Source organism: Harmonia axyridis, chromosome 3, assembly GCF_914767665.1.
Source record: "Harmonia axyridis chromosome 3, icHarAxyr1.1, whole genome shotgun sequence".
Lineage (NCBI taxonomy): Eukaryota > Metazoa > Arthropoda > Insecta > Coleoptera > Coccinellidae > Harmonia > Harmonia axyridis.
Window position 1 is genome coordinate 54644035 of NC_059503.1, and position 12627 is coordinate 54656661.

The 12627-nt window shown below is 36.9% G+C and overlaps 1 protein-coding gene across 8 annotated transcripts in view; it reads right to left on the minus strand.

Moving 5' to 3' along the window:
• Positions 1 to 12627, minus strand: part of LOC123676902 (transmembrane protein KIAA1109 homolog) — a 57531-nt gene that overhangs the window by 36068 nt on the left and 8836 nt on the right. For 7 of the 8 annotated variants that reach the window (XM_045613196.1, XM_045613191.1, XM_045613197.1 and 4 more), the window contains exons 9-24: positions 12247 to 12512; positions 10585 to 10742; positions 10225 to 10528; positions 9970 to 10170; positions 9710 to 9904; positions 8078 to 8638; positions 6335 to 6459; positions 5970 to 6275; positions 5631 to 5912; positions 5085 to 5316; positions 4737 to 5023; positions 4497 to 4680; positions 2552 to 2717; positions 2242 to 2496; positions 1910 to 2186; positions 1617 to 1854 (exon numbers count right to left, since the gene is read on the minus strand). In XM_045613196.1, coding sequence (XP_045469152.1) covers positions 1617 to 1854; positions 1910 to 2186; positions 2242 to 2496; positions 2552 to 2717; positions 4497 to 4680; positions 4737 to 5023; positions 5085 to 5316; positions 5631 to 5912; positions 5970 to 6275; positions 6335 to 6459; positions 8078 to 8638; positions 9710 to 9904; positions 9970 to 10170; positions 10225 to 10528; positions 10585 to 10742; positions 12247 to 12512 — 4037 coding nt within the window. The remainder of the gene's footprint in view (positions 1 to 1616; positions 1855 to 1909; positions 2187 to 2241; positions 2497 to 2551; positions 2718 to 4496; positions 4681 to 4736; positions 5024 to 5084; positions 5317 to 5630; positions 5913 to 5969; positions 6276 to 6334; positions 6460 to 8077; positions 8639 to 9709; positions 9905 to 9969; positions 10171 to 10224; positions 10529 to 10584; positions 10743 to 12246; positions 12513 to 12627) is intronic. The other variant, XM_045613193.1, reaches the window with a different exon arrangement.

Below are 12627 nucleotides of genomic sequence, written 5' to 3' on the forward strand. Positions count from 1 at the left end.
CAAATTACAAGAGATTAACTATTAATAACCTCCAAACTTCTGTCAAGACAAAATTTTGTTGACCAATGACAAGTGGCAAACAGTCCATATACACTTCGCAAAAAAATTAACGCACATTATGGAAATCTCAAATTTAATCTACAACTGAAGGTGTTCTCAATGATAATTATTTTTATCAGAATTATGCATGCATATGTTATCCACTTTCAACGTTTTTCTTCAATACAGATGAGATTATCAGATTTTGAATGTATTGGCTCCATTCTGAAATCAGTTGTTCTCGATCAATTCTAGTGATCAATAGTTTTTCTTTCGTTTGATTTTCTACACTCGATCGCTATGCAACGCGAAACACGCAATTTGACCCAAGAGGAATGTGCCCAAGCGGTAGTTTTGCGAGAAGAAGGGTGGACATACACAAGAATGTATGAATGTCCGAAGACCAGGACAGAGTAGACCACGGGTAACAACTGCCATTCAAGAACGTTACTTGAGAGTTTCTTCGTTGAGACAACGGTTTGCAACCGCTCGCCTCCTTCAAAATCAGCTTGTGCAAACTCATGGGGTGCAAATTAGCACTCAGACAATAAGAAATCGCCTCAGAGAATATGATTTAAGGCCTCGTGTCGCGGCAAGAGGCCCAGCTCTTACCCCAGCCCATCGAAGGGCGCGTTTGGATTTTGCGAGAGAGCATATCCATTGGGAAGAGGCTGATTGGGAAAGAGTTATCTTCACAGATGAGTCTAGATTCTGCCTCTACCATTGTGATCGACGTTCCCTTGTATACAGACGTCCACATGAAAGATATGCTCAGTGCAATTTCCTGAATACTACTGGTTTCGGGGGAGGATCGATTATTGTATGGGGTGGAATATCTTTGACTGCTCGCACAGACCTAGTGGTCGTTGATAATGGAGCTATGAATGCTGATAGGTATATAAGGAACATGCTTGAAGAGCATGTAGTGCCATTTGCCCCATACATTGGTGAAAATTTCATTTTTATGGACGATAATGCCAGACCCCATCGTGCGCGCATCGTTCAGGAGTACCTTGAAGAGGTTGAAGTCTCTCGAATGGAATGGCCAGCAAGAAGTCCAGATCTCAATCCGATTGAGCAAGTTTGGGACAACCTCAATAAAAGGCTGAGAAGTTCAGAAAATCATCCAGCTACTCTTAATGACTTAGGAATCCAACTCAGAAAAATCTGGGAAGGATTAGATCAGAACATTTTAAGATCACTCATTTTGAGTATGAACCGTCGTTGCCGAGCTGTAATTAACGCAAGGGGTGGAAATACCAAGTATTAAATCACTTATCAGCATTCCAGTATTTTGAAAATTGTTTATTTCTCTTCTTTCACATAAGATTCGGTGAAATCCTGAATTTTTCTTCCATTTAATGTGTCTTGTTTCGTTCAAAACCTTCCCGAGAGAACATCAAAAATAAGTTAATAAAGTCAATGTAGAGTTAACTTTCATTAAAATTGAGATTTTCAGAATGTGCGTTAATTTTTTTGCGCAGTGTATATAAAGCAGGTTACCTGGAATATTGGAAACCGCTAGTAACCGCTCTGAAATTCTCGGCGATATACAGACCATACCCATTTTGTATTACCTTAGGCAGGAAAATTGCAGCTTGCAATTGAGTTTTAATGCATTCTTCATAACTACCCAGATTTGTCGAATCGCTATTATCATTGAGACCATTTGCCGATTGGCATATTTTCCTGACATTTTCTGTGGTTTGAAGAACATTTGCAGCAGCTACTTGACCGATACAAGAAGTATGTAAATGATTTATTACCGTTAATGGATGTAAACCAGATACTGTGGAAGTTAAAGAATCCACAAACCTGAAACCGACCAAGAAGTTATTATAACACCAACAATTACGAATTTTTTTCTTACCTTTGAAAGGATTCCAGAAGTAGAGGGCTGACCATTACATCTAAATCACCTTTTATTTTAACTATTATAGTGGTTCTACAACCGCCCTGTGTCTGAAAACCAAGTATTTCCTCTTCTTGAACCTCCTGCAGTTCTTTGTCCAATTCTTCTTGCTCCCAGGAATAAACGAAAGGACTAGTAGGTGTTTTATTACCAGCGCTGGAGTCGCACCTTGTCACCATCTTCATGGAGGTCATACCATCCATAACCGTCTCCATTTGCGGAACAAAACGTCCTCCTAAAGTGGTTTGAGTTAAAAATTTTACGAAAGCTTTGACAAATACTAAACTTACCAGAATACACCAATTTATTATCGATTCTTTCAAATAGGGATAATGAGAACTGATCGATGGGACCTTCATGTGCACTATCGTTCCAATTTGTACACCTCAACTGACTCAAATGAGTCACATAACTGGACATAAGCATTGAAGAATCGACAATGGGTCTATTGACTTGCCTATGTAAATCTATCAAAGTGAAATCTTCTTGACTTCCTTGAGCTGAGAGAAAAGAATTATTGCTCAAGTTATCTGATGAACGAGTGCCTAAAAACAATCACTGCTGTCTTTCAGAAGTAAATTGAGGAAATCAAGATCTTACCTGAACTCGAGGATCTAGCATCTAATTCAGGATGGTTGATGTCAGAATCAGGTTGGGATATAGTGCTCGTTTGTGGCCATAAACGTGGACTTACTGATCTATTGCTTGGGTTTCTGTTAGGAGTGGCTAGGCCTTGAACAGCTGATGATCTATGAATGCTTTCATTCTGGAACAAATAATAAGTGAAAGGTATAGTATATCCTAAGTCACTTGGAGTCAGAATGTTTCAAATATACTAGGGTTGTCCTAATTTGGAGCAATTCATTAGGAGCCAGGGTATTTATTGCAGTACTTTTAAATAACCCCGGTATTATAGCGGATCGTCTCTGGAACCAGAATGTGCCGATTTGGTTGTTTCTATTGGCTAAAACAGTCCACGTTCCTCCAGGGGCCGATTTTATACCTTTCAATAGCTGCTGCTACGTACATCTATCACTTCTTTATTATCTTTTTCATGATCAGTGGGGTCCGACGGGGGATTAAGCATTTTTACTCAGTTTTAGTTCGTTGAGTGACAGATTTTTTTTTATTTGGATGAAGTATATTCAAAGTCACTTGAAATAGGCCAAAATATTTCTAATATAAAAGAGTTTTCCAAGTTCTAAGAAATTTATTAGGGTGCAGGAAATATATTGTCTTTCCAGCCCTTTTAAATGAATCCCACTATGTTAGGTGATCTTCTATCGAAATAGTATGTGCCGATTTGGTCACTTTCATTGCTCGGAATAGTACACGTGCTGCCGCGTGGCAATTTGATTGCTCTTATTGGTGGGAGTTCTGCTCATCTTCCACACAGGGTTATTAAGAGCCGTTTAAGAAAATTTAAAGGTTCTAGAAAATGAAAGAGGTTTTTAATAATTACGACGATGACGTTTGGAAAAATTCTGTGGCACATGTTAAAAAAACTGAGGATGAATATTTTGCAATCAAATCTATTACTCCAGTTACTTTCCGAGTCGGTTGAGATACGTCAAATTCTGAAGAAAATGATTTCACATTCTTAGGACCGTGGTACCACTGAAGAAAAATTTTTTTGATGAAATACGAAAAGTACTAGATGAGATTCACCAATATTATTTCTACCGCATTTTCTGATCAATTTTACCAATGTTTTTACTAGTTTGCTTTAACTTCAGACAGAAAATTGTCTCTCTAAAACGCTTATGAGCGCTTATATCATGTTAGTTGATAATATTCCTATGGGATGGTCAAGTAAGATTGAAAGAACTATACAACAAGCCAGCGGTTCTCAAACGTTTGCTCCCCCTATCCATAGACATTAGAATTCAAATTACACAACTACACTCCATTTCGAAATAGACCTGTTGGACTATTACTACAAGAAGAAGAACAACTGATAGATGTTTCATCAAGTACCTTACAAAAGTGGAACTTTGTTAATAAATCTTTAACAAACTTCTGGAACGAGCTTCAAAACAACAACTCTGTTATAAAAGCCAAAGCGCTTCTTTTTCCTTGCCTTTTCCAACGTCCCATCTTTGTGAAATTGGATTTTCTGCACTTGCTTCCTTGAAATCCAAATACAGATATAAACTTCAAGTAGAAAAAGAACTCAGAGTGGCCATTTCTAACGTGCAACCAAATTTAGAGAAATTGTGCGCCTTAAAACAAGCTCATGTTAGCCATTAGTCCTTAAAATGTTTCTTTGTCATTGTTAAATAAAATTTCAACATATATACTTTTTTAATCCCTTCAGCATTTCATCCTTATCCTTTTATTTTCAATCTCTTATGCGCCTGTGTAAATGCGCCCCCCTTAGGGGGCGCGTCCCACATTTTGAGAAACGCTGCTATAAGCATATACCTGACATTGCACACAAACAGTTAGTTCATATTGAACTGATTCGCCTCTAAATTCACTGACATTGTAAATTCATTTAGACTCTGTTGAGTCAAATTGCAAAATAACTTACATTACAACTCACCTGTCTGTTGAGGGTAAAGCTCCTATGTTCTGGTGTGTGAATCTCATGATCACTCCGATGGGAAGATAACCTAGTTCTAGTAGTTTCCGGTGCTGATCCAGGCGCTTGTAAAACAACACCATTTCTTTGCATTGCTGATCTATCAGTAACTATACTAAGCTCACTAGAAAACTTCTTTCTTGGACTGAAACACAAAATTCGATATTTAAATTTTTCCAACATTGCATTCTTTCAACTAACCCCTGAGAACTTGCTAATATAGGCTGTCTTTCCTGCCTCATCAAGATCCCTCCCGTACTTAGAATCGAATTTCTCAAACTCGAACTTCTCGAGTTGAGATGAAGATCTTCATCCGCGGAAAAGAAGGCTTCGGAATGATTCTCACTTGACATGGAAGTTGTTCGTTGTACCTCCTTCTGAAGACGTTCCTCTGAGCTATGTCTAGTACCAATTGAGTGTTGAGACTCTGATTCATTAAGAGAAATATTAGCACCTGGACTAGAGGCTGAAACATCGCTACCAGGACCCTAAAAACAAAAGACAAAGTAGCACCTACTAACCATACTCATCCATTTACAAGGAACTTACGCTGTTCAGTTGAACCTCAAAATTATCGGGTTTTGGAGAATTGAAATAGTCTACTGCTAGTTTGGAATCAGAAACACTGTTTTTAGGAGGAAAGTCAACGTCTCCTGAAGTAACAGATAGTTTGCCTTTCTCCATGTGAAGCTTAGAGTCACTGTCCAATTTTGCTGTGGTTAAAAGGGGAGGACAAGTCTCCACTAACCTTGCATAAGGTACTTCCTTGATTATGGCACTCCTGAACGACATAAATCGCAGTTGTTACTTTAATTTTCAGAAGAGGAAATACTAGTCATGTTTTTTCGAACTAATCAAAGTTTTTCACATAAGTTGATGAAGCCACAGTGTGGCGAAACAATTGTTAAAGACAATAAAATAGTTTAGTGAAAATTGTTTTTATTTCATTTAGAGTTTGAAATGTTGTCACAGCGAAAATAGAATTAAAATATTCAAAATATTATTTATTACAGATCACAAAATGTAATCGTAATAATATGGGAAATCTCGAGTCAAACCCAATGTTGCTGATACTACAGTGATTGAATCGCTCACCTTACTGAAGAAGAAGAAAATCTTCTATTAGTCTTTCTTTCCAGAGAAGTAATGGGACTATCTACCTTCTCAGTATCTACAGATTTTTCACGTTCCAAACGTGGCATTCTGGGACTATCGAAAGATTTCTTGAGGCTTCCAGTATTGTCAACTTTCGTGTTTTGCTTAACTACGTCTTGCAAATAAATTTCGTTGTAAATATAAGGCGTGGTTCGAAAAATAAGCATTCGTTCATGTAAGATACTTTGACCAAATCCGGGATACATCCCAGGTTCATTTATCCTAGAAAGAAATATATTGTAAATTTGATCATTTAATCACTATAAAAATTTCCTTTACCTAAACGCTGAAACGTTTATACCATCTTCTAGATCTGTTTTACTAGGTCTGAAGAACCTGGGTCCATTTTTATTTTCACCAAAGAAACAACAACCACCTGTACATCCACACCTGCCCTGTACCTTGTTTAGTTCAGGCCACAAGAACCACAGTTTTTTCTGACGTTCGTCGTGCATTCTGAGGAACTTTTGTTGCATCTCGTAGGCATTCTGATCTTTAGCATCGGCACTAGATATTGCAGATTCTACTATTATAGGTCCGAAATTCACGGCCCCAACTTCCAGCCAAAGATCATCGGTTGATGATCTACAACAAATGTTTTTATTTTTATTTTATTCTGATCTAGTTTGAGTGATGAAACATACTTATGGTTGTATTTCTGTTGTTGCCATATTAACTGCCTCAACGACAAGCTGAAAGCTATGCAACTGAGACCTGAGTTTACTTGTTTTCCATGAAGGTTGCATGTTGATAGCCGTAAAGGAGATACCTAGAAAACATCTTTGATTTTATTCAGTTCAAAGTCATTATATGAATTTTGCGGTCTGGTAAATATCCACTGATTTTTGCTCCAATATACTTAATTTGGACTTCTAAAACGTTAAATAGATTGTATGTATTTTTTCATTATAATCTAAAAATTCCAAAAATCATGAAATTCATTATTTAAGGAAATTAGAATCGATTGAAAAACCTTTCAATATTCAAAGTGACAAAAAACAATATCTATTGAGAAAGGTAGGATACAGCCTTAAACCTCAAAATTTACGTGGAGGTAACTTAATATGTACAACTTTGCTTTCGTCGTTTTGTAATAGATGGCTGTAGCGATAAGTGATAGGCGAAATAAAAAGATCGTAGATGTCATACAATAAGCTCAGGTATTTGTGGACATAATGCCTTCGAAATATTAGTCGATTTGATCCTACATCATAAAGTTATTCTCGATTAAACATGTCAGCTTACGAGCCAAATTCTCGTCATTTGCGGGAGGTTTTAATTTTCTGCTTCAATATTAAGAAATCTGCGACGGAGGCTCATCGAATGCTCTCAAATACCTATGGTGAGGTCGCTATTAGTGAAAGAACTTGCCGAGAGTAGTTTCAATGCTTCAAGAACGGTGATTTTGACGTCGAACACTAGCATGGTGGTGGTCGAGAGAAGGTTTTCGAAGATGCAGAATTGGCATTACTTCATCAAGATTCGTGTCAAACGCAACAAGAATTATCAGGATCATTGGAAGTGACGCAACAAGCCATTTTAAAACGCCTAGGAATGATTTAGAAACAAGGAAATTGGGTGATTTCTTGTGAACAGCTGCTTGCAAGGCAAAGATGGAAGGGATTTAGGCATCGCATTGTGACTGGAGACGAAAAATGGGTTCATTACAATCCCAAGCGCAGAATATCTTGGAGATATCCCGACCATGCTTCTACGTCGACGGCCAAACTGAATATTCACGGTTCCAAGGTCATGTTCAGTATTTGGTGGGACCAATTCTGCGTAATGTATTATGGGTTGTTGAAACCGATTGAAACAATCACAGGCGATCGTTATCTAACGCAATTAATGCGGTTGAGCCGAGAATTGAAAGAAAAACGGAAGTAATACAACGAGAGACATGATAAAGTGATTTTACAGCATGAAAATGCTCGACACCATGTTGCGAAAGTAGTCAAGACATACTTGGAAACGTTCAAATGGGAAGTCCTACCCTACCCGCCGTATTCTCCAGACTTTGCTCCCTCAGACCATCACTTGTTTCGATCAATGACACACGGCCTGGCTGACCAGCACTTCCGGTTTTATAAAGAGGTAAAAATTGGATCGATTCGTGGATCGCTTCGAAAGATGACCAGTTCTTTCAACGCGGGATTCGTACGTTGCCCGAAAGATGGGAGAAAGTAGTGGCCAGCGATGGGCAATACTTTGAATCAGAAATGTATAACCAATTTTTTACAATAAAGCCTCGAATTTCGGAAAAAAAAACGGCGGAAGTTGTACGCCTATGTACATTATGTGTTTTTTATAATTCATGGTCAGTTTTTCAATAAATATTGAAAAAATAAATTAATATTGGGTTGTAAATTTAGTGAACCATAACTTACCCATAATTGGAGCGCAGTTCCACTCTCCACTAGCCAGATATCCAATGCATCCACAGCCACCCTGGTGAATTTGTACTTCAATTTATGACAATCCTGATTCACTGCATCTCCAACCTCCTTCTTTGTCAAACTTCCTTTCTTTTCCAAATCCTCGCCTTTTTTCTTTTCTGCTGCAGATTTCAAATTGTTCTTCGAGCTTCTGTCAGTGCTTCCAAACTTCATACCTTGAACACCCACACTATTGGAATTATGCTGGTTCTTCACCATCACATTCGTGTAGAATTGTTGAAAAGCCTGCTGAAGAGGTTGGGTAGATATCACGCTTTTCTTTCTTTGCTCTGGCACCGCTGTGAAATCATCCTCGCTCGGATGTATTAGTTCGTTCTCGTCATCCAGAATCAGAACTACTAAAGTTTCTATACTGGCTGATAAGGTACAAAGCTGCGGCGTTGTTAGTTTTCCTGTCAGCTTGCCCAGGTGCACCTCAACTAGCCAGGCATACTCTAGGGTATCTTGATCTAGTGATCTGTCGACATCTGAGAACATTGCGTGGCCCCTAACCTAAAACCATTAAATTGAAAGAGGGATTTGATATCGGATTACTTCTCCTTCATGTACATAAGATTTCGAGGAAAATGCAACATATCATAGTACATCAACGTCAAAAGTATTCAAATTAAAATTTTCAAGATTTGAAAGTATGGAAAAATCTATCCCTCAATAAACATTGTTGAAGGTATCCGAGTTAATTTCGAAAATCATTATAATATGAGAAATATCGGAGTTGGCTCCATTTCATTTGGAACATCCTGTTCATGATTTATGATTAGTGAATTTGCTGGTTTTCAATAAATGTAGAAATACAAAAAGAAAAAGTACAATTTCAAGTGTGTAATATCATACGATATTAATTATCTATCTGGTTAATGTATCAGCAAAAATGCCATCAACGCAACCATTGGCAAACAGAAGACTTCCACGCTATTACGTAGGAATCATAATCGAAAGTAACCCAAGAAGAATGCATGTCATCAAGGGAGAGTAGCGATATACCGGTTTCACCCTTGTTAGGGATCATCAGTACCGCATAACTTAACCCAAGATGACAAACAAACGAAATAGCAGGCACCTAATTGAACGCTGCTATTTCGTTTGTTCGTCATCTTGGGTTGAGTTATGCGGTACTGATGATCCCTAATAAGGGCGAAACTGGTATATCGCTACTCTCCCTTGATGACATGCAGTCTCCTTGGGTTACTTTCGATTATGATTCCTACGTAATAGCGTGGAAGTCGTCTATTTGACAATGGTTGCGTTGATGGCATTTCTGCTGATACATTAACCAGATAGATAATAATTAATATCATATGATATTACATACTTGAAATTGTACTTCTTCTTTTTCTATTTGTATTTTCTTCATTCATTACCAGATTACCAGGCAGGTGTCAGCCATTTTTATATAATTTATTCAATAAATGTAATACATTTATTTCCAAAGTTAAATGATACACTACAATATCATTAACCTAGAAAAAGTCATAAAAAACAAAATGGAATTTCAATATAAAAAAATTAGAAGTATACCCAAATGTACAAAATAAATATAATTCAACTAATTATAATTCATACCTGAATGGATGATAATGTAATTTTTCCCTGATTTAAATGCTTATGTTTGGGACCTCTATTCATATTATCAGAAACTAGAAGCACTGCAGGGCTCAATAGAAGTTGCAGTTCGGTTTGTTCATATCTTTTTTTCATTTCGAAACCGAATCTTTCAACCAAAATAACAGGACAAGGAGGATCTTTCTCTGTGCAGTGCTGAAATATAATTTAAAGTTGTCAAGTAAGTGTTAACAAAAAAAAGTAATCATTTAACAACTCACTTTGAGCAGATGTGCTTGTATGTCATGAATAACAATAGAAACATCTACTTCCAAGGGTCTATATTCCCTCTTATCGAAATCTTCTCGCAATTCCAACGGAATGTTATAATTACTGTCATCAGTTTTCAGTTCGCCCCCTTGATCTTGATTATTTGCTTGTTGCATATCTGTAAAAGATTGATCTTCCCCAAATATGTTTTCCTAAAAACAAAAAGTAAATATCCAATCTGAGTCAAAATTATTTCAATGATGAACCTTGAAATTCATGAAATTCTTCAACGCAGTTCCATATAAGCGAAGCACAGAAGGTCCTATTTCCAATTCAACATTGACAGTATCCGCTTTGAGCGTCGTAGGATCAAACTTCTGAAATCCTTCAGGAGGTCTTTTACGGTTCTTTCTATTATGGGGGAACCTCATTGGAGAAAGCAGTATTTCTTCTTTGACAGGAGTTGAAATGTCTGCTTGAGGTTGGGGCCCCAAAGGTGGCTGGGGGTGAAAGGTGTACATTATATTTATCGCGCCTATAGGAACCCACCAGAAATCAACCCAGCCATCGCTGAAATAAAGCAAGTCTTAAGGCACTGAAAAAAAAATATCTCTTGATATTCTTACCTTTCTTTACAAACATTTCGCCACTTTGGTATCAATTCAGTCTTTTTTGTTGTAGTGCCATCTTTTGACAGCAACTTTGAGTGTTTGTGTAGGGCAGTCACAGTATTTCTAGTGGAGTGGAATTCAGGAATGAAAAGGCTCAAGTCTATACTCTCTCCCTGTGATAAACAAAAAATTGAAGGAACATTAGAAGGGTTTCCCAATAAGAGGTTTCATTTTGATATTAAAAAAACAGTGAGTATATTTAAAGAGAAATCAATGAATATTTATTTCATTGTAAAGAGGAAGGTATGCCATTAACGGTGGAAAACAATATCAGCCATGACCGCGCTACGGTTGCAGTAGGTACCTTATCCTTTTCATGAAATTTTCCATGACCAATTCGCACATTTGCGGGTGCATGTCCTCTATATAACTTCATTAATTTCATCTTCAAGGTCTTGAATTCATTATGGAGCATTGGCATAAACCTTATATTTCACCTGGCCCCAAAGAAAAAAGTCTAAAGGTTTTAAATCACTAGATCTCGGTGGCCAATTGTGATCACCTCTTCAAGATATAACACAACCAGGAAACCTTTCTAGAAAATTGTTTCTTTGCTGGAGTGGCAAGTAGCGCCAACTTGTTGAAAATATGCGATAATGGATCAATATCTTCCAATTCCGACCATAAAAAAATCATTAATACCCAAGATCGACAAATCTGGGATTTTGTCAACACTACTGCCTACAGCAATAATATTCTCATTTGTACTTGGACACACTAACTTTTCCCAACAGCTTAAATTTTTCCACAAGTTTCACTATTGCCGACCGAGAAGGTGCTTCACGACGACCCAAAAGTGCTTTAGTTTTTCCAACAGTGACTGCAAAATTTTCACCATTTTTGTAGTGCATTTTATCAATTTCAGTGAAATGTTGAGGCGTGTATCGTTCCATTTTAATCATGGCCTAGTTTTTACTTGTCAAATGTCAAAAGACGACAGCTACAAAAAGGACAGCGGCCCAAAAAATGGGGTAATCAAAATGAAACCTCTCATAACTCAATATACTTGACCTTAACGGTATTACTACTTATTTATTATTAGTTATTTGTTGGATGCAGTAAATTCGATCAACTCAATTAGAATCAGTAAGATATTTTCTAATGTCTAGAGAAAATATTTCTTGTATAAACAAACAATCAATTATGATAGTTATAATATTTTGATGATCTACATTTCTACCTTGCCTGACAAACTCTAATTGTGTGGTGCCAGATAGTTATGAATTCAATAGGCCAAAATATAATATCAAGAATAAGTAATTTCTAAGTACTATATTACTACAGGGTTTTATAAATAATTGTAACATCGCAGTTGCCTTTGAATTATTTTATGTCGTCTCTCATTGGGGTCCCAATTATACTAATATCACAAAATTTTGAATTATCATGTAATTGACAGCCATGACGATCATTTTGGTAATTCAATTGATTGATATTCAAAATGTAAAGAAATAAGAAAGTGTGGTTATGTTTGTGTATGAGCACAGTCAGTTTCATATCAAATCTGTGACTTGAATCAAAGAAGAATCAGTCTTTATATGAAGTGGTCAAATAAGAATAATTCAAAGGCAACTGAGATGTTACAATCTGCATAACCTTTGAGTTCTGGTCCCTTACCTGTATCCCAAAATTGAGAGGAATAGTTTCAGGCAAGTATTCGTCAAAAGGGAGATCAAAAGATAAATGTATGAAATGGGCACAACAGCCGAGCATTGTATTCTCTAGACGGCTTCTTTGCCCAACTGAACTACAATCTATCCAATTGTACTGATTGACTAGAGTTAAAAGTTCGCAGTGTTTCAAGTTCAATGCTATCTGCCAGGTATATGGTACAAAATGGATAAGGTCTGGCCGCTGTTTTGAAGCCCAATCATTTATCATATCTACAAAAAAAAAAGGTACCTTACAATTCATATATATAATTTTATTGGTTAGAGGTTATAATATCTGGATTCTGATGCCAATTATATTCAAATATTTAAATAGAAGAACTGATGC